The 20,870-nt window shown below is 35.9% G+C and overlaps 2 protein-coding genes across 2 annotated transcripts; one reads left to right on the top strand and one right to left on the bottom strand.

Annotated features, from left to right (window-relative positions):
- The first annotated feature begins 1,348 nt into the window (after window positions 1-1,348).
- Window positions 1,349-2,508, top strand: LOC118581854 (olfactory receptor 4F4-like). Its single transcript, XM_036184270.1, has 2 exons — window positions 1,349-1,402; window positions 1,537-2,508. The coding sequence occupies exons 1-2, from the start codon at window positions 1,349-1,351 to the stop codon at window positions 2,506-2,508; spliced, it is 1,026 nt and encodes a 341-aa protein (XP_036040163.1).
- Window positions 2,509-7,277: 4,769 nt separating this feature from the next.
- On the bottom strand, window positions 7,278-8,237 carry LOC118582822 (olfactory receptor 4K3-like). The gene has a single exon (XM_036185934.1). The coding sequence runs from the start codon at window positions 8,214-8,216 to the stop codon at window positions 7,278-7,280; it is 939 nt and encodes a 312-aa protein (XP_036041827.1). The 5' UTR covers window positions 8,217-8,237.
- Between the last annotated feature and the right edge of the window lie 12,633 nt (window positions 8,238-20,870).

The raw sequence follows: 20,870 nt of genomic DNA on the forward strand, positions 1-20,870 counted from the left end.
TCAGATATCCATCTGCTTCTGCTTCTAGGATGCTAGGATAAAGGCATGTGCCTCCACCGGCCCTTTGTATACTTCATCTGCTACTTCATTCACTAGAAAATTACTTCAAACAATATTTATTTTCTTTTCTAGAAACAAAATTAAAGTGTTTTCTCCAAGCCATGAAAAACAGTAATTGTTCAGTCCCTAACTTGCTACCGAGCAAATTGAAAGATTGTCCCAACAATGCCTCTACATATTCAGGAAATGTCCACTTTCCATTGGTTCCTTCTATATAGTCATATTCTTAAAAGTAATTAGAATATTAGAATATTGTCCCCCTTGTGTTCACTATAACTGGTATCAGAAATAAACATGTTACATTGTTCCTGCTTACTCAGAATAAAAATACTTAAAACATTTGAAAAATTGTTTAATCCTTGCCTCCTGTTAATTGTTTTTACGACTCTAGTAACAGCTATAAATTATTAGGTATATATGCCTCATGTTATCAACTAGAAAACATTTTTTCATAGTTACACCCAATGCTTCCCGCACTGTTCATCCAATGTGGCCACAAATTTCAGTGGTGTCTTCAAGGTCATTCAGGTACATATTCAACTGTGCAGACTTGCAGCTCACAAACTCACTTCTCAAGCAATAGAGAGGACTGCTGGATGGGCTCACTTGAAAGATTCCTCTTTTCAGCTCACACAACCACAATTTGTAGTTACTACCTACTGTTGGGCTTCAAACAGTTTCTTAGTTTTACTTCAAATTTCTCCCTCTTAAAAACACTTTAAGGCTAGAGTCAACAAATTAAATCTTTTTCCCCAGTGCCTCATATTCATGACAAAAATAATCACATTTACTAATTCCAGAATCTGCCTCCAAATTAATCTTCCATTAAACTACTTTGTGTTATTACTCACAAAATATTTACTGAATTTTCCTAAAGTTACCTTAGACATCTCCACTAGGAATCTTTCATCCTCCCATTTTTAAATCAAACATTTTTCCTTATTTTTATCCTATCTGTTTTCCAACCTTTATTTCTTTTTGACAAGTTTTTTTTTTCTTCTGCTGAGAAAAAAAGATATATGGACATTATTCATCAATGTCTATCTTTGTCTTTTATGTTATACATGTCTGCTGTGTCACATAATCTTTTTAAATCAAGTATTTCTTTTTTCATTTGTTTCATTTTGGGGATTTGTTTTCCCTCTAAATACTTTAACATCAAATAATGTAAGGAATGTTCTATATCCCACAGTGTTTTGACCATCAGAGGAAAAGGAAGTGAGTGGAGGATGAGACTGCAGACAGGCAGCACAGATAATAACATGGCGTGAGGGTGTAGTCTAGCACTATGGAGAAATGGGAGCCTTGGCTACCTGAAGAACAAGACAACCAAGGATGCACTGTAGGAAAAATTATGAGTTCTGATTTCTAATTTGGGAGCTTTTGTGAAGTAGCTCATACCAAGTACAAAATCAGTGAGCCCAGGGTAGAATTTGCATATAACAACTCTGACTTCCTTTCATTGTCTTTTCCAAGGCAAGTGCAGAAACTCTCTTCTGGAATGAATCATCAAAGGAAACAAATCATTCTGTGGTGACTGAATTTATTTTTATTGGACTCTCTGATTCTTTGGAACTTAGAATCTTTCTGTTTGCATTCTTTTTTGTTTTCTATGTAGGAATTGTGTTTGGCAACCTTCTTATTGTCATAACTGTGACTTCTGATTCCCGCCTCCACTCTCCTATGTACTTCCTGTTAGCCAACCTATCGTTCATAGATCTCTCTTTGTCCTCTGTCACAGCTCCCAAGATGATTGCTGACTTTTTCAGCAAACGCAAAGTCATCTCTGTCAAAGGCTGTTTTGCACAGATATTTCTCCTTCATTTCTTTGGGGGGAGTGAGATGGTAACCCTCATAGCCATGGCCTTTGACAGATATATAGCAATTTGTAAGCCTCTACGCTATACTACAATTATGTGTGGCAATGTATGTGTTGGCATTGTGGCTGCTGCATGGGGAACCGGCTTCCTACACTCAGTGAGTCAATTGGCCTTTGCAGTGAACTTACCCTTTTGTGGTCCCAATAAAGTTGACAGCTTTTATTGTGACCTTCCTAGAGTAATCAAACTTGCCTGTGCAGACACATACAGGTTAGACATCATGGTCGTTGCCAACAGTGGTATACTCACTGTGTGTTCTTTTGTTCTCCTAATCATCTCCTACACTATCATCCTAATGACCATCCAGCGCCGCCCTTCTGATAGATCGTCTAAGGCTCTGTCCACACTGACTGCTCACATCACAGTAGTTCTTTTGTTTTTTGGGCCCTGTATCTTTATTTATGCCTGGCCCTTTCCCATCAAGTCCTTAGATAAATTCCTTGCTGTGTTTTACTCTGTGGTCACTCCTCTCTTGAACCCCATTATATACACATTGAGGAACACAGAGATGAAAGTTGCAATGAGACGTCTGAGACAATGGAATTTAAACCTTTGGGTAAAGTCTTAGATCCTCTGTAGCTATGAGACTAAGATAATGAGAGAAGTAAGTTATTAAATTCTTCAGCAAACCTTGTGATGATTTAACATTCCACTTTTACCTCACTTAATAATTGATGAAGAAGGTTTTAATATTGCCACAATTTATTCAATGTGATCATACCTTATTTTAATATAGTTTCCAAATTAATAACACTGACTTAAAATATCATTTGTTTAATTTCAGAACAATTAAAGGTGTTGTTATGATTATTTTTGTACAACTGGGAATCTCTGGATACCTTTGAGTTTGAAATAACAAAAGATATAAGCTGGACTATTTTACACTAAAGAAAATTTTACTTGACTCATTTTTATAAAAGCATAGTAAAAGAATTACTACCCACCTCACTAAAACAATGTGTTCAGTTTTAAGTGTTTATATGCTACCTACTGAGATCCATAAAGGATATTCCTACCTGGTAAGCATCTATGATTTGTCTCCTACTACTATAAAATAATTATCTATTAGTTCATTATCAAGCATGATTAAAAAAACTGAACTTGCAAAAATGATTTGCCTTCAAGGTGCTTGACATCCTGTGACATACAGCAATTAGTTATAAGATAGTAAATAAGAGTTTCCCAGCCTCTTACCATGTTTATGCAGAGTAGTATATCAATTACATATTTTTATCATTTTCTATTAGCAGAACTATTTATTTATTTTTGGTGTTTCAAGATAGGATTTCTCTATGTTGCTTTGGAGCCTGTCCTGGAACTTGCTCTGTAGACCAGGCTGGCTGTGAACTCACAGAGATCCTCCTCCCTCTGACTTCCAAGTGCTGGGATTAAGGGTGTGCACCACCACAACCCAGGTACATTAGCAGAACTTTAAAGTTAAAAGATGTTGAATTCAATTCCACTTGACCTTACTAAACATAATTACGGGTATTTAATCAATTTTGTAAGATTATATTCCCACATTAATAAAAAGGAGATCACAATATGTATTGCATGTAGCTATTATGACAAGTAATGAAATAACAGAGACACATCAGACAATATAAACATATGACATATCCACCACTCAATGAATGATACCTAGTATGATAATAGCCATACTAATCATCTATGTCAATGTCGTCAAGAGTATTAAAGCCTTTGGTATTTCACAGCTTGTTTCAATAACATGATATGTTTCAATCTTAGTAGATGTTCATTTGGGGCATTGTAGATACAACTGGAATGTGTACATTCATGTGCAAACATGTATATTTGTGTGCATACTAATGTGTACATATACTGTCATTATACTGAGGAATTCTACATTTCAGGACAGAAGTAGAGGAGACTATAAGTTTTTAAACACAGCAGTGATTTTGCCAACTTTTAATCTTTCCCATGCTTGTCATGGAAGCAGGCTAAACTTGGATATCACATACTCTGAGTAATAAGCTATTTAGCTGAATAAATTATGATCTGAATGTATGAATAAAAATGGAAATTCAGAAAGCAAAAGGGTTAAAATTGTGCCTAAGTGAAAAAAAACTAGTACAAAAAGCCACAAAGATATTAAAACACAAAAAAAGATTTGCCTGTTATCTGACAGCATCTCTAATCAGTGGTAAAATAAAGGAGCTGTTAATAAAGCTGTGGAATCACTGTGTGGTGTCAAAAAGGATATATATTTATTCATTGTATCACAGGACAATTTATAAATGAACTGAAGGTGAGAATTAGTTTAAAAATGTAAACATTTTAAAGTGTGTGTTAATTTCTTCATAATTCATAAATTTAGTAAATATTTCTTTAAAATGTTATATATAAAATTAATTTTAATATTATATTTAACTATTTAAAAATAAGGTAATAAAAAGTGAATTAATATCACTCCTAATTAATAATTTTAATACTTAAATAACAACAGTTATTATACATGAGTTAATTAGCTTTCATGAACTCAGTAACCTAATAGAAACTAGCAAAAGTTTTAAACTTACAGATTATACATAAGATGAAAACCATATTTACAATAAATATTTTCAAATTTGTTCATACTAAAATAAATGTAAGCTGAAATTTCATTTAAATATCATCTCTGGAATATAAGGTACCTGATTTCAATATTTAGTAATTGAACCAGAGAGTGAAGATGTAGAGAAAGAACCATACAATGTCAAACTTAAAGGTGACCAAATAATTACTATTATGATAAAGCCAAAAAAAACACAGAAAAAAAATGAATAATCTGCCAGTTACAAGAGCTGGACCACATGAGGATCAGTGATATACTCCAATCATAACAATGAGTATAAAAAATTTAAGCGTAAGTACATAAAAGCATCCACAAAGTGATCATTAAATAAAAATGAGGTATTTTTCTCTGGGAATGGACCTAGTAAGCTAATATTAGCATATAAGAGTTTTGCCATAAAATTTACAATAGATAGATAGGCAGACAACTTGAAAACAGAGATCATGATTCATATCATGTGGAGAAATGAAATATAAATTAACTAATAGTGATGTTAATTAAGAAAGATTATTTGCCTAATGACATTCTACAGGAAAGAGAGAAATGTGCAAAAAAACTACAAAGATTCAATAAAATAAAACCAAATATGTAATGTTTAATTAGACAAATTGTTTGGAATATTCATCAAATTCAAAGAATAAAAAGCATGTGTAAAGACTTGGTACAGACTGAGAGACGGGAAAGACATTAACCACTGCAACAATGAGTTTGATTAAGAACCTGATTTGATCAAGTCCATTGTCATTAATGATTTTAAGATAATTAACAAAACTTGAGTAACAACCAAGTGTGTGTTTATGACAAATATAGATAGCCAGAGGTAGCAGCAGATAAGTGATAGAGAGGAATGAGGGGGGATAAGAAAGGGAGGATAAGAGTCAGGGAGAGAAGGAAATTGAAGAGCCAAGATTACACAGAAATGCTTGGGAGGCACCCAGGCTGTGAGACCAGGACCTGTCCTTAGTGCATGAGCTGGCTGTTTGGAACCTTGGGCTTACACAGAGACACTTTGCTCAGCCTGGAAGGAGCAGACTGGAGCTGCCTGTACTGAATACACCAGGTTGAATTGAATCCCCAGAGGAGTCTTGGCCCTGGAGGAAAAGGGAATGGAGGGGAGGGCCTGGGGGGAAGGTGGGGGTGGGTGCGGGGAGGGGAGGAGAGGGGAACCCATAATTGATGTGTAAAGTTAAAACACAAATATAATAAAAAATTAAAAATTTAAAAAATTTAAGAAAATTTAAAAAAGATTACACAGAAATGAAGTACTCGTTGAGATGAGAATAGCATATTGTATAACCTTTTCTCTCATGGAGAAATTCTTAACAAAATCTAAGGCTGAAAATCCAGCCACAGAGCAGCCTCTAAAAGACAAAACTTGGCATCAGACCAACAGACCACACCTCAGAGATTGCTGAAGCAAGGATATGAAGAATAGAGTCTTTTAACTCAAACTTCTCATTGTCTACTGAGCCTTATTGAAGGGACCAGTATCAGCACAAGAAACCTAGAGACCAAGTTCTCAGCACAAAAGAGATTTATGGATGGAGAAAGGGCAGGGAATAAGAGACAAAGACAGGAGATAGAGGATATGGGAGAAAGAAGAAAGGAACAAGGGAGAGGGGAAAGAGATGTTTGTCCTGGGGGACAAAGGAAGGCCTCTGGATAGAGGACACAGGCATGGTCTACAGGAAAATGGCAGTTCACAAATGGAAAAGCAGAAACCTCTAGATAGGGTGAGGTGTTTAATTGGGCATGGAAATCAGGGCAGCTGAGGGGTGCTTTTGACTGTAGGACTCCAATACTTTGATAGCTGAACCTTGTCCTCAACCTCAGGAGGACGAGATGGACAAATAACAGAATAGACCTTGGTGGCTAGCTTTAGGAATGCAATCTAATGATTTTTAAAAAGGCAGAGCCGTGTTTGCCATGCTCGGGCCAGCTGGAGTCTCTTTGCTGATAAGCAATTTTGGATTGTTTTAAGAGATATCTGTAGATATGCTGACCAAGAGAACTGTATTGTACTTAACAGTGTGTTTGTTAAATGTCCCAAGTGTGTTGACCACTGAATTAAGTAAAATATTCTAATAACTAATCAGTCAATCTATGGAAACAGTCTTCAAGGATATTATATTTTAGAATATTATACAATAACAAAAAGTAATTTAAAGAACAAAAGTTAGTCTCAGATTGAGATAATTTAGAAATCTCATTAAACTATATTGGTATGTTTTATTATTATACTTTATCTGATTTAAAATTTTAAAAACACAGAGTATAGTCTACTGTTATTTTTGTGAAGCAATAAATTTTGTTTCTACTTTGCTTAATTTATCCTGTCTACCAGATTAGTGTATTGCTAGATAGCTGTGATAAAGAAAAAGGGATGACTTTGGCTAATTGGCAAAGATATTGAACAATTTGGAGCATGTGGTAGTGTTCAGAATCATATTCAGGTAAAACTTAATAACGTGTTATCCACAAAGGTAAACATATGAGTCTGCTCAATAAATGTTAAGCTAAACTTTATTAAAGACATAGAATAATAGTTTCATGGCATTCCTGTATATAAAAAGCATTCGTGTTTAGATTTAAGGTGAAGGATCTACAATGTTTTCATGGTTGGTCAATGAATGTCACATTTTCTTTAAAATGTTAAATTATACCTATTTGGGTAAATTGGTACAAATTTTATTTCCTGATTTTAAATCAATTTCATACTGTTATTCTCATTATTTGAAGTGATAAGTTTACATTTCTTGGTATTAGGAATTTCCTTTGGGACCAAGGTAGTTGCTTACAAATCTTTTCATAGCATTTTTCATCTCCTTATTTCTCAGTGTATAAATAGCTGGGTTTAGGAGAGGTGTAAAAACAGAGTAAAATACAGCAAGAAATTTATCCAACCAAATAATATTTAGTGGCCACACATAAATAAAGATGCAGGGCACAAAAAAGATCATCACCACTGTGATGTGGGCAGTACATGTGGACAGAGCCTTAGATGCACCAGCTTTGGAACTCTGGCGAACAGTAATAAGGATATATGTGTAGGAAATGAGCAAGAGAATGAAGCAGGTTACAGCCACAAGCCCACAGTCAGCATTCATTAGAATATCCAAATCATGGGAATCCGTGCAAGCTAGTTTGATCACCAATGGCATATCACAGAAAAAGCTATCTATTTCCTTGGGGCCACAAAAAGGCAGCTCCACAATCACTACCAGGTGACTCATGGCATGCACAAAGCCAGTAGTCCAAGAAATCAACACCAACCCAGTGCATCTTTTCAGATTCATAATGGTGAAGTAGTGGAGTGGTTTGCAGATGGCCACATAGCGATCATAAGCCATTACCACCAACAGCACCATCTCTCCTGCAGCAATGCAATGGGCAAAGAAGACCTGGGATATGCAGCCTGCAAAGGAAATGGTCTTATTTTCCCTGAGAAAGTCTGATATCATCTTAGGAGTGGTGACTGAGGAAAGCCACATATCAACAAAGGACAGGTTGGCCAACAAGAAGTACATGGGAGAGTGGAGATGGCGGTCAGTGGTGATTAAGAGCATGATGACAATATTTCCAGACACAATGAGCAGATAAAGTATCAAAAACATCAAGAAGAGTAAGACTTGAATACTCTGTGAGTGTGCAAGTCCACAAAGTATAAATTCTGACACCACAGACTGATTGCCTCCATCCATTTGGCTCAGTGTGTCTCCAGAAGTAACCTACAAAGAAAGAAAGATTATGAATTAGTAGTATGAGGAATTCTACTTCCTTTGTAGAACCTGGCATTCCCTTTGAAACTTACCTGAACAGAAATGCATAAATGTAAAGAGAAATCTAAGGTAAATGGGAGCGACACTGCTGCCCAAGTGAAAGCCAAGAGCAACTTCCCATAAAGAGAAGCGTTAGTTGTGACTGTCATCCACATGCTCTATCAGGAAATTCCTCTGTCAGAGAGTAGTGAGGAAGCAGGACAACAATGTGGAAACCTTAAAATGTGTGTTATTTCTTTTTTTTAAAAATGTCTAAATTTGTCACTAGCGGTCATGATATTCCACAGTGAAAATGAGGGTTAAATTTGGAAACAGATGAGGAATTGTACTGAATATCAGTAAAATGGTCTACAAGGATGCTACCATTTTGGACAGCATGCATAATGATTTTATTTGGCATCAGTAGAATTGTTTTGTGACATTGGAAAAGTAAAATACTAGCTTAAGCTATAAAGTAAATGATGGGAAAACCTCAGTGAGGAAGCATACAGAACAGAATGCCATATAAGATATACACAGATACCAGATCAAAATATACAAACCAGATTCAAGTTTGTATCTCCAGGGGTTGGAGATTTAGCTCAGTGGTAGAGAGCTTGCCTAGCAAGCTCAAGGCCCTGGGTTCGATTCGAAGCTCTAAAAAAAGAAGAAGAAGGAAAAAAAAAATATATATATATATATAACAGAACTTATTTATTCAACTAAACTGATTAACAAAATACCACTGTAAATACCTGTAGGGAAGGATTGACCAAAGAACACAGCAAAGCATATTCAGACCTAAGCGCTAAAAACCACAATTAGTTTAGTCTTAGTGGTAGATAATATTGATCTTAAATTGCATAAACCAATCTTGAGAGCCCCTAGATTTTAAAATATTGTAGTTTCCTGACATTAATAACATATTATCTGTCACCAATCTATCATCAGCATGTTTTTTCATTATATCACTTAAATGTTGATCATCTTTGTTGTTTTAAAGAACAGACTAAATTACATAAACGTGTAAGCAAAGTTGTCCTGTCAGCCTTAGAGGAGTGTGACATTACACTTTCAGTGAGAAGCAATTATTCACCTCAAAGCACAAGTGGGGAGCTTATACTGATCTAATGGACAATACTCAAGCCAGATGGTGGATAATCATTGCCCATTTTCTGCTCCCTTCAGTAACTCTCTTGATGCTTTTCAACGTATGGGTCTTAATTGGTTTTAACCTAAAGCAGGTGAACAATGAAAAAATTGATGATATAATCAGGATTATTTTACATTCTTGTTTTCTAAGAACTGAGAAGGGTGGAGAAAGGTTGAAAAACAAGAAAGTTCTGAAGACATCTGGTAACACATCCATCTGCTTTAAGAGAGTGATGGCAGATGGGTTGGGGAGTTAGCTCAGTGGTAGAGCATTTGCCTAGCAAGCGCAAGGCTCTGGCTTCGATCCTCAGCTTAAAAAAAAAAAAAAGTGTGATGGCAGATAAGAAAACACATGTGTCTTACAGAGGTTTACCAAATATGTAAGGAAAATACACTGATTATATAGCATAGAGTTTGTTTTCCTTGATTTTTTTTTTTATTATTTCACATATCAAAAAGTTTCAGGCCAACCCAAACTTTTTGGTTTTTTTCTGTATTATTTCTTTTAATTTTTAAGATTACAATATTAATTACAGCATTTCTATCTTTATTTCCTCCCTCCAAATTCTCCCATATACTATTCCTTGTTTTCTTTCCATTTCATGCGGAGAACAAAGCCCTCTAAATAAACTAAACAAATCTCACATGAACTCAGAGAGACTGAAGCAACAAGCAAGGGCCTACATGGGTCTGCACCAGGTTTCTGCACATATACTAGAGCTTTTGGATTAGTACTTTTAAGAGACTTTCGAATGTATAAATGAGTGTGTCTTGGATTCTTGTGCATTCTCTTGCAGATCTTTGATTTTTCTATTGGCTTGGCTTGTCCAACATTGATATGATGGTTTTTGTTTTACCTTATTATATTTTATTTCATTATGTTTTTTGTTATATCTTAGAAGCCTGTTCTCTTCTAATGACAGACATTAAGAGAATAGATCCAAATGAGGAAAAAAAGGTGAGAGGGCGTTGTGAGAAGTAGAGGGATGGGACTATATTGTATTCGAAGAAAATCTACATTTACTAAAAAAGAAGTAGAAAAGAAATTCATTTGCTCTTTCTTCATTGTTTATATATACAAACTATTCTGTATAATGTTATTGCAAATATATTTTCAGAATTGACTATTTGGTGTTGGATAACCAGTTGGTGTGCTTTTCCTTAGGGTATCCTTCTTCTTCCACTCCCAGGATTCCTTAGTTGGCTATGGTTCCTTGCATAGGACTGAGGATTCCTAGGCTTTCCCCATTCACTGTAGCATGTCTATTGGCACTGGATTTGTTGGGCTCAATTTTTGACAATCACCATAGAACTGTGCCACTAATAAAAGAAATTACTCAGAGAGTGCTTTCATTTGTGTCAGACTGTCTTTGGGACCTCTGCTGCAAAGTAGAACTAAGTCTCAAGTAATGCCTTTTAAATTGTCTTCTCTAGTATTATAGACGTAGGACACTACTGTGTCAGACCTCTGTGAATGTAAAGTATCTTACAATTACTTTCTGATACATGGGAGTGACCATGATTTAATAGGCCTATTTTTATGATGCTACTCTGTAGTGAGTGGTTGTTTGTGCCGTGCCCTGATGCACTGCCACTAGTGAGGCAGCAGGCAGCTGCTCGGTACCTGAATCTTGGGCATGGCTGGCAGGGATTCTTAAGACCTGGGATGCACATATGCACTCTCTCTACCTCATTGATTTTGGAGGCTGAGACAGACCAAGGCAGAGCTTACCAGAAAACAATTTGGACCTTGCCTCACCCTTCCAATATCCTTCTACAATACTTAATCTCTGTCTTGTGAGTTAACCACCAAATAAATTCTATCAGTCATTAAGCTGATTCCTAGATTGATAGTGATTTAATTGCATTACTACTCAGCATGTTTTTTTTTCACATGATGATTGAAGAGCTAGGAAAAATCATGCCAGATCTTACAATAGCTTAAAGAATGTTATATTCTCAATTTAATACTGTGTTGTGACTATATAGAATTAAATATGCACACAGGAAGTATTAAACCCTTCAAATATCCAGAGTAGAATGAAACATGAGTTGTTTCCTAAAATCATATTTCCTAGTATATCTTGAAACAATACTGTTTGTAAAGATATGGCTAATGATTTTAATATTCATATGAACTTTTTGTTTAAGATATGCACATTGATGTGTGTGTGTGTGTATGTATGTATGTATTTGGATGTGTGTATTTATATCTGAATACATTTATATATTTATACAATATATTTTATACATGCATAACATGTATGTGTGTTGATATAGATATATAAAATCACATTTCTATAAAATAATTGTTACTTAGAATTTCTCCAAGTTGGCATATACTTATTCTTTATCTGTGAAATATGCAAATTGAAAAAGCATATTCAACATGCAAATTGCTTTTAGGAACATAAAAACCATTTCACCCTTCTTTTCTCTTGCCCAAGATCTATCAGTATTTTCAAAGACCTAATGAAATACACTAATCTATTAAAGCATCACTGTAATTCTTGCATCTATCTTAGTAACAATTCTCCTAGAAAATCTAATGTTGGCTTCTATATGATAAATATAAAAACTAAATGAAAAGAAACAAACCAAATAACCTTTTTATGAGTGTAGAAACAAACTAGTAATTTTCTTCTATTTTTTAAATTTCTTCTGTTTTGATTGCCCTTCTATCAAAGTGTTGAAACTTGTATTAGTCTCAGTATTTGCATTTCTGTAAGCATCTATAGTTTTGGTCATAATTACACAACTTAAGAGCTACCATGTAACAGACACTGATGACTAAAGAGTAGTATTCCAGTAGTTTCTAATAGCTTGCTTTGCTACCAGATTGATAGTTTCTATGTTGCTACTTGCTTTGTTTTTTTAAATGATTTTGAGTTTTTGGTTGTATGTGTATTTTATGATTTAAATATGTATTTAATTGAAGTAGAATTCAATCACTTTACTCCTACCCTCTTCTTCCTCAAACCACTAACAAAGACCATCCTTACATACTGTTCCCATGCCACCCCTCAAGTGGCTAGCCTCTTTTCCTTGATAATTATTGCTACATATCTAGGCGTATGTATGTATATGTATGCACAAATGCACATAAATTCAATTTGCTGAACACATTTTTGTTGTTAAACATGGTTACAGTAGTGAACATTCTACATTTAATTATTAATTAGGGGCTCATCCCTGGGAAAGGCTAATTTCTCTTCTAGCAGACAATAGTTGGTAGGAAATTTTGACCTTATTTCCACAATAATCACTTAACTTTCTTCATTTTTTTTCTCCCATTTCTATTTTGAATGTTATTTTATCTACTATGCTCTCTTAGGATTAAAAAGATTGTGTCTGGTTAAATTAAAGGAAATATTTATACAATGTTAGCAGGATACTACTCATGGATTATCAGATAAAGAACAATGATTTTGTGGACATGAGCATATACGGAATAGAAGATTTAGAGAAAACACATTAATTGGATTCTAAAGGTGACAGAAGTAAAAGAAACTGTTCAACTAAAACCAAGAATTAACTTACAGAATAATATCAGAGTGATGACTTATCAAACTCATGGTTTTCTTTTGGGTCATATTTTCTTCCAAGTGATGTGTCCTTATGAAGCTATCCTTGTGTAAAGACAGCCTTCCCTTTGGCTTACCCTATATTTACTTCCTGAAATTGCCCCATGGGTGAAATTAGCCTGTGTGTTCTGACCAAAATGAGGACCCTGGAAATAATTATCTTAGAAATCCCCTAGGGATTTATCTGATAAAACTGATATTGAGTGTTGCACATTTGTGGAAATAGAAGGAGAAACAAGTAAAACCTTCTGTATGTTATGCCAGCATTGATAATACCAAAGAACTTTTCAAAATAATTCACTTCACTAATAAGGACTGAAAAGAAACTTTCTGATGTCTCATGTTTTACTGAGTGTATATAATCAAAGTTGTCAATTTTTTGTAGTTATGAGACCATCTGCTATAAAATGTGAGATATGAGGAGAACAAAAATAAAAATAGAACAAAAAGAAAACATTCTCTGACTATAATACCCTAATGCATGGCAAATCTGAGTTAAATCTTGGTCATATGGCTGAATTGATCAAGTATGGATTTAATGCAATGACTATTACCTCTACAGAATACAAAAATTTCTTTTGTTAATTTTAGAAAATTAGGGTGTATAAACCTCTATGTAAATTTACTTGAAATGGAGTTGCAAAAAATTCTGCCCATCACAAAATATAATTGCTACATATCTGATTTTTAATAGCATACCTAAAGTCTATTATTTATTTATTTATATTTTATGTATGAATGTTTTGCATGTATGCCTGCATGCTGTGGATATCGCTCTGTGTAAATAAAGTTCTGATTGGCCAGTGGCCAGGCAGAAAGTATAGGCGGGACAAGAGAGAAGAGAATTCTGGGAAGTAGAAGGTTGGAGAGAGACACCGCCAGCCGCCGCCATGAGAAGCAACACGTAAAGACACCGGTAAGCCACAAGCCATGTGGCAAAGTATAGACTAACAGAAATGGGTTAATTTAAGATAGAAGAAGTAGATAACGAGAAGCCTGCCACAGCCATACAGTTTCTAAACAATGTAAGTTTCTGTGTGCTTTCTTGGTTGGGTCTGAGCGACTGTGGGACTGGCGGGTGAGAGAGATTTGTCCTGACTGTGTGCCAGGCAGGAAAACTCTAACTACAAATGGCGTCCAACGTGTTGGCAAGAGTTTCCACCTAAAACCTGAGAAAAAAGATTCTAAGACGGAGCTAAAAACAGCTTCCTAATTGTCTCTCACAAGTTAGCGGCAGCCTGCTGGTTTGAGCTACTGTGGCGGGTTCCTGGCGTGTTCTTCTAACCTGCAGTGTGGCAGGAATGAGGAATCTACAAGCGACACTTTACTCTGCTGCGTGGTGGATTTAGCCTTTGCTAGTTAAAAAAAAAAAAAAAAGATTTCTGGGCTACGCGCTGCTTTGATAGAACTGCTTCTGATAGTTGATGGTACACATGGCTCCAGACCCAGAGCTGGCGGTAAACTGTACCACCGCCATGTTAGGAAGCTGAGGTGGGTGGAGCCAGAAGCCACAGCGGTGTTTCAATCTTACAAAGATGATATTACACAGAGAATCTGGTTTGTCTTGTCTTTGGGACTTTTAACTGCAGAAAAAGATTTGATCGTAAAAGCTGTTGAGTTAAAAAATATGTAAATTTTAAAGGTATCTTGACTTCAAAATTTGGATATAAGGATATGTTGCTTTGGAAAGGAGTCTCTGCTTTTGTTTCCACAGAAAGCCAGAGGCTATGGATTTGTTCCAGATTAAGATACATCAGGTTTGATCAGCCAAGATCACCTGAAAGGTCTCCGATGACACCATGGCCCAGATGATCCGACATCCAGAATGTTTTCAAGGCAACTGGCTCAGAGGTTCACCTTAATGGACTACTCCATAATCCTAAAATTTTCTTTGTGTCCCCATAAGATGCAGCGCCCCCCTCCAGCAGGAAGTAGTAAGAGAAACTACGTCCACATTCCCAAAATTATCAAGCTGGCTTTGGAGATGGAATTGGCTCACTCCTTCTCTAAACATATTGCTAAAAGAAAAGGTTAAGAGATTCTTGTGTCCCAAATCAGAAAAGCCCTCTGGTGTGGGACAGAGAAAAACCAATATTTTTCTTTAAAGTAGATTTATTATAGACACGATCTTTTTCTAAAGAAGAAAAGGGGATATGATATAGATATAATAGGATAAAAGGGTAGATTAAGGAACTTACTTCTAAAGAGCAACAACTTGTTTAAAATGTTTTACATTGGTATAGATTTTAGTCTATTGATACGAACTTAAAGTTAATTTTATTATACTGTGTGTATATTTCTACTCATGTTTAAGGTATTATGTTTGCATAGCTCATTTTAAATTGAAATGGATAATAAAAATAGATTAATAATTAATCATCTAGGATAATCATACTTGTAGCCATGTTAGTTAAGTCTTCTAGGTATACACAGAGATATTTCAGGTAGATAGGTAATCTTCAAATACTTCAAAGACCTACAGAATATGGCATTTAAAATACTTTTAAAATTTAGACTTTCTGGACAATGAGACATGTCTGCTCCTGGCAGCACCTATTTACTTCAGAGAGGAGGATGGGCATTGAAGACACTTCATATGGAGTTTATCTTCACCTTGACAAAAATAGCCATTTGGACAAGAAACTGTTCTTGCCTGAACTGCTTGATCGACTGGACATGCAGGACCCATAAAAAGGTGACCACTAAACTTTGCTTGACAAAATGGTCCTTCAGGTTCCTGCTTCACAGAGGAAACTACCAGACATTCTACAGAACACTGAGAGAAGTGACTGAGAGACTCTAGCCCTGTGGGCTAAAGACAAATGCCCCAACTTTACAAAGAAACATTAGATGACTGTCCAGGCTGCGAGCTGTCTCTGTCTACTCTTGCAAGACTCCTAAAAATTGCTTATATCCTTCTCCCGGTTCTCAGGTAATATTATATCCTTCTGAGGTCTTTGATGTGATTGAAGACTAGATAGTTATAATTTCCTCAATTATGATAAAAAATAAGTTAGATATAAAACCTTAGACTCACAAATATAAGATAGATAGGATATCTTCTTTAATATTGTAATTGTAATTCTTGCTTGATAATTATTTTGTTATATGTAATTGTAGTATGTAAAAGTTAAAACCTTCCTAAAAAAAAAAAAAAAAAAAAGAAAAGGGGAAGTGCTGTGGATATCGCTCTGTGTAAATAAAGTTCTGATTGGCCAGTGGCCAGGCAGGAAGTATAGGCGGGACAAGAGAGAAGAGAATTCTGGGAAGTAGAAGGTTGGAGAGAGACACCGCCAGCCGCCGCCATGAGAAGCAACACGTAAAGACACCGGTAAGCCACAAGCCATGTGGCAAAGTATAGACTAACAGAAATGGGTTAATTTAAGATAGGAGAAGTAGATAACAAGAAGCCTGCCACAGCCATACAGTTTCTAAACAATGTAAGTTTCTGTGTGCTTTCTTGGTTGGGTCTGAGCGACTGTGGGACTGGCGGGTGAGAGAGATTTGTCCTGACTGTGTGCCAGGCAGGAAAACTCTAACTACACCTGCATGCCAGAAGAGGGCATCTATTGTAGATGGTTGTGAGCCATCATGTGGTTGGTGGGAACTGACATCAGATCCTCAGGTCCTCTGGAAGAGCAGCCAGTGCTCTTAACCACTGAGCCATCTCTCCAGTCCCAGCATAACTAAATTATAATTATCAGCAATCTTTTCACAGATGAGACAACATTGAATATAATATCTCTTATAAAAATTATGGCCCAATGGCCAGCCAGCAGGTAGGGCAACTTCATGAAGGCCCCACCTCAATAAGACCCCACAGTGGACTCTGCAATCTACAAGCCCTGCCCACAGACCCAACCACCCAAGACCCCAACCACTTCCTGAGGCTTGGACACCAAACTGCCAGCTCGCATTGGACAAAGAGCTATCATTGGACCAAGAGTAACCTCAGGAGACAAGGAATCTGCCAGCACTCATTAGACCAAGAGTGGCTTTCTGAGAAATAGAATCTGCCACCTCTTATTGGACCAAGATAGGCTTCCTGAAACACGGAATCTGTAAGTTCTGACTGTACCAAAGCCCTGATAAGACCAAGAGCAGCTCCATGAGTCACAGAATCAACTAGCTTGGGTTGACCCAAGAGAAGCTCCCTGAGACGCAGAATCTGCCTACTCCAATTAGACTAAAAGCTAAGATTAGACCCAGAAGGACCCTCTGGGACACAGATACAACAAGCACAGAGTGGACCAACAGCAACTCACTCAGACACAGGCACCTCTTATACCTATTAAAGAAGGAGATGGGCAGACATCAAGGCAGAAGTACATACAACAACATAAAGAGCAATACAGCATCACTAGAAACTAGGCCTCCTCCAACAGCAAGACTTGTACATCACAAGATAGAAGAAGCAGAAGAGTTGATGTTAAGAATAGCATCATGAACATACTAGAGGCCTTTCAAGAAAAAATGAAAACTGAAATTGTGGAAGAAAAAAACAAAAAAGTGTAAGAAATTGAGAAAATGCAAACAAAAAAATGGAAGTAATCTATAAAGAAATAGAGGAAAAGATAAATAAAAAATTTGGAATAAAGCAACAAATCCCTTAAAGAAAACCATAAAAAAAGCAATTAAACATGTGAGGGAAATAGTTCAAGACTTGAAAAGGGAAATAGAAACAATGAAGAGGATACAAACAGATGGAATTCTGGAAACAGAAAATCTGAGTAAAGGAACAGGAAACACAGATGCAAGCATAACCAACAGAATACAAGAGATGGAAGAGATGATCTCTGGTGTAGAGGATACAATAGAGGAAAGGGATTCATCAGTCAAAAAAAAAATACCAAAGCCCAAAAAGTCATAACACAAAATGTCCAAGAATTGTGGTACACCATGAAAAGACCAAACCTAAGAATAATAGGGATAGAGGAAGGAGAAGAATACCAATTCAAAGGCACAGAAAATATATTCAACAAGATCATAGAAGAAAACTTTCCCAACTTAAAGAATGAAATACCTATGAAGATACAAGAAGCCTATAGAATACCAAACAGACTAGACCTCCCAAAAAAAGTCCCCTCACCATATAATAACTAAACAACTAAACCTACAGAATAAAGGAAAAATATTAAGAGCAGCAAAGGAAAAAGGCCAAGTGACTTATAAAGGCAAACCCATCAGAAAAATACCCGATTTCTCATGGAGAATTTGAAAGACAGAAGTACATGGACAGATGTAATGCAAACGCAAAGAGACCATGGATGCCAGCCTAGAATAATATACCCAGCAAAACTTTCAATCACCATAGATGGAGTGAACAAGACATTCCAAGACAAAACCAGATTTAAAGAATACCTAAACACAAATACAGCCCTACAGAAAGCACTAGAAGGAAAATTCCAACCTAAGGAAGTCAGATACACCTACTAAAACAAAGGCAATAAATAACACTACAGCAGTAAATCCCAAAGGAGTTAAGTATACAAACACTACCACTAAAAGATAATAGGAATGAACAATCACTGGTCATGAATATCCCATAATATCAATGGACTTAATTCACCTATAAAAAGACACAGACTAACAGAATGGATACAACAGCAGATTAAATCTTTCTGCTGCATACAAGAAACACACCTCAAATTCAAAGATAGACACTACCTAAGAATAAAAGGCTGGGGAAAGAGTTCCCATCAAACAGTCTTAAGAAGCAAGCTGGTGTAGCCATCCTAATATCCAGCAAAACAGACTTCAAACTAAAATCAATCAAAAGAGATGATGAAGGACATTACATACTCATCACAGGCAAGATCCACCAAGATGACGTTTCAATTCTGAACAGTTATGCCCCAAACACAAGGGCACCCACATATGTAAAACAAATATGACTAAAGCTTAAATCACACATAAAACCCCACACATTAATAGTGGGAGACTTCAACACCCACTCTCACCTCTGGATAGATCTGCCAAATCAAAACTTAACAGAGAAATAAGGGTTTTAACTGATGTTATGCCTCAAATGGATTTAATTGATATCTACAGAACATTTCATCCTAATAAAGAAGAATACACCTTCTTCTCAGCACCCCATAGGACCTTCTCTAAAATCAACCATATATTCAGTCACAGAGCAAATCTCAAAAGATACAAAAAATTGGAATAACCTCCTGTATTCTATGGGACCACCATGGTTTAAAATTAGATTCCAACAAAAAAAATTACAGAAAGCCTACAATCTCATGGAAACTGAATAATGCTCAACTGAATCACCAATGGATTAAGGAAGAAATAAAGAAATTAAAGACTTCATAGAGATCAATGAAAACGAATGTACCACATATCCAAACATATGGGACACTATGAAAGCAGTGCTAAGAGGAAAATTCATAGCACTGAATGCCCACATAAAGAAGTTGGGGAAATCTCACAATAGTGACTTAAACACGTACCTTAAAGGTCTAGAACAAGAAGAACCAAAGTCACCCAGGAGGAACAGACACCAGGAAATACTCAAATTGAGACCTGAACTCAATAAAATAGAAACAAAGAGAAGAATACAAAGAATCAAAGAAACAAAGAGTTGGTTCTTTGAGAACATCAGCAAGATAGACAAGCCCTTATCCAGACTGACCAAAAGGCTGAGAGAGAGAGAGCATCTAAACTAGCAAAATCAGAAGTGAAAAGGGGGACATAACAACTGACAATGAGGAAATCTGGAGAATCATCAGGTCATACTTCAAAAAGCTGTACTCCACAAAACTGGAAAATCTAAAAGAAATGGATAATTTTATGGATAGGTACCACATACCTAAGTTAAATCAAGTCCAGATAAGCAATTTAAATAAACCAATAACACCTAAGGAAATAGAAACAGTCATTAAAAGTCTCCCAACCAGAAAAAGCTCAGGACCAGATGGTTTCAACATGGAATTCCACCAGATCTTCAAAGAAGAGTTAGTACCAATACTCTTTAAATTGTTCCACATAATAGAAACAGAAGGAACCTTACCAAACTCCTTCTAGGAGGCTACAATTATTCTGATTCCCAATCTAAACAAAGATGCAACAAAGAAAGAGAATTACAGACCAGTCTGCTTCATGAACATTGATGCAAAAATACTCAACAAAATATTGGCAAACATACTCCAAGAACACATCAAAACAATTATCCACCATGATCAAGTAGGCTTCATCCAAGGGATACAAGGTTGGTTCACCATATGAAAGTCTGTCAATGTAATACACAATATTTTTTAAAAAACTGAAAAAAAAACACATGATCATCTCACTAGATGCTGAAAAGGTACTTGACAAAATCTAATACCACTTTATGATAAAGGTCTTGGAGAGATCAGGAAGACAGGGAGCATACCTAAACATAATAAAGGCAATTTACAGCAAGCCAACAGCCAACATCAAAGTGAATGGAGAGAAACTCAAAGCAATACCACTAAAATCAGGAACAAGACAAGACTGTCTGCTCTCCCCATATTTATTCAAATTGTACTTAAATTTCTACCAGAGCAATAAGACAACATAAGGAGATCAAGGAGATACAAATTCGAAAGGAAGAAGTCAAGCTTTCACTATTTCCAGATGACATGATAGTATACATAAGTGACCTCAAAATTTCAACCAAGGAATGCATCCAGCTTATAAACACCTTCAGCAATGTAGCAGGATACAAGATTAAGTAAAAAAAATCAGTATCCCTCATATATATAAATGACAAATGGGCTGAGAAAGAAATCAGAGTAAAATCACCCTTTATAATAGCCACAAATGATATAAAAATACCTTGGGATAACTCTAACTAAGCAAACGAAAGACCTGTATGACAAGAACTTTAAGT

This window comes from Onychomys torridus, chromosome 4 (genome assembly GCF_903995425.1).
Source record: "Onychomys torridus chromosome 4, mOncTor1.1, whole genome shotgun sequence".
NCBI classification, from domain to species: Eukaryota; Metazoa; Chordata; class Mammalia; order Rodentia; family Cricetidae; genus Onychomys; species Onychomys torridus.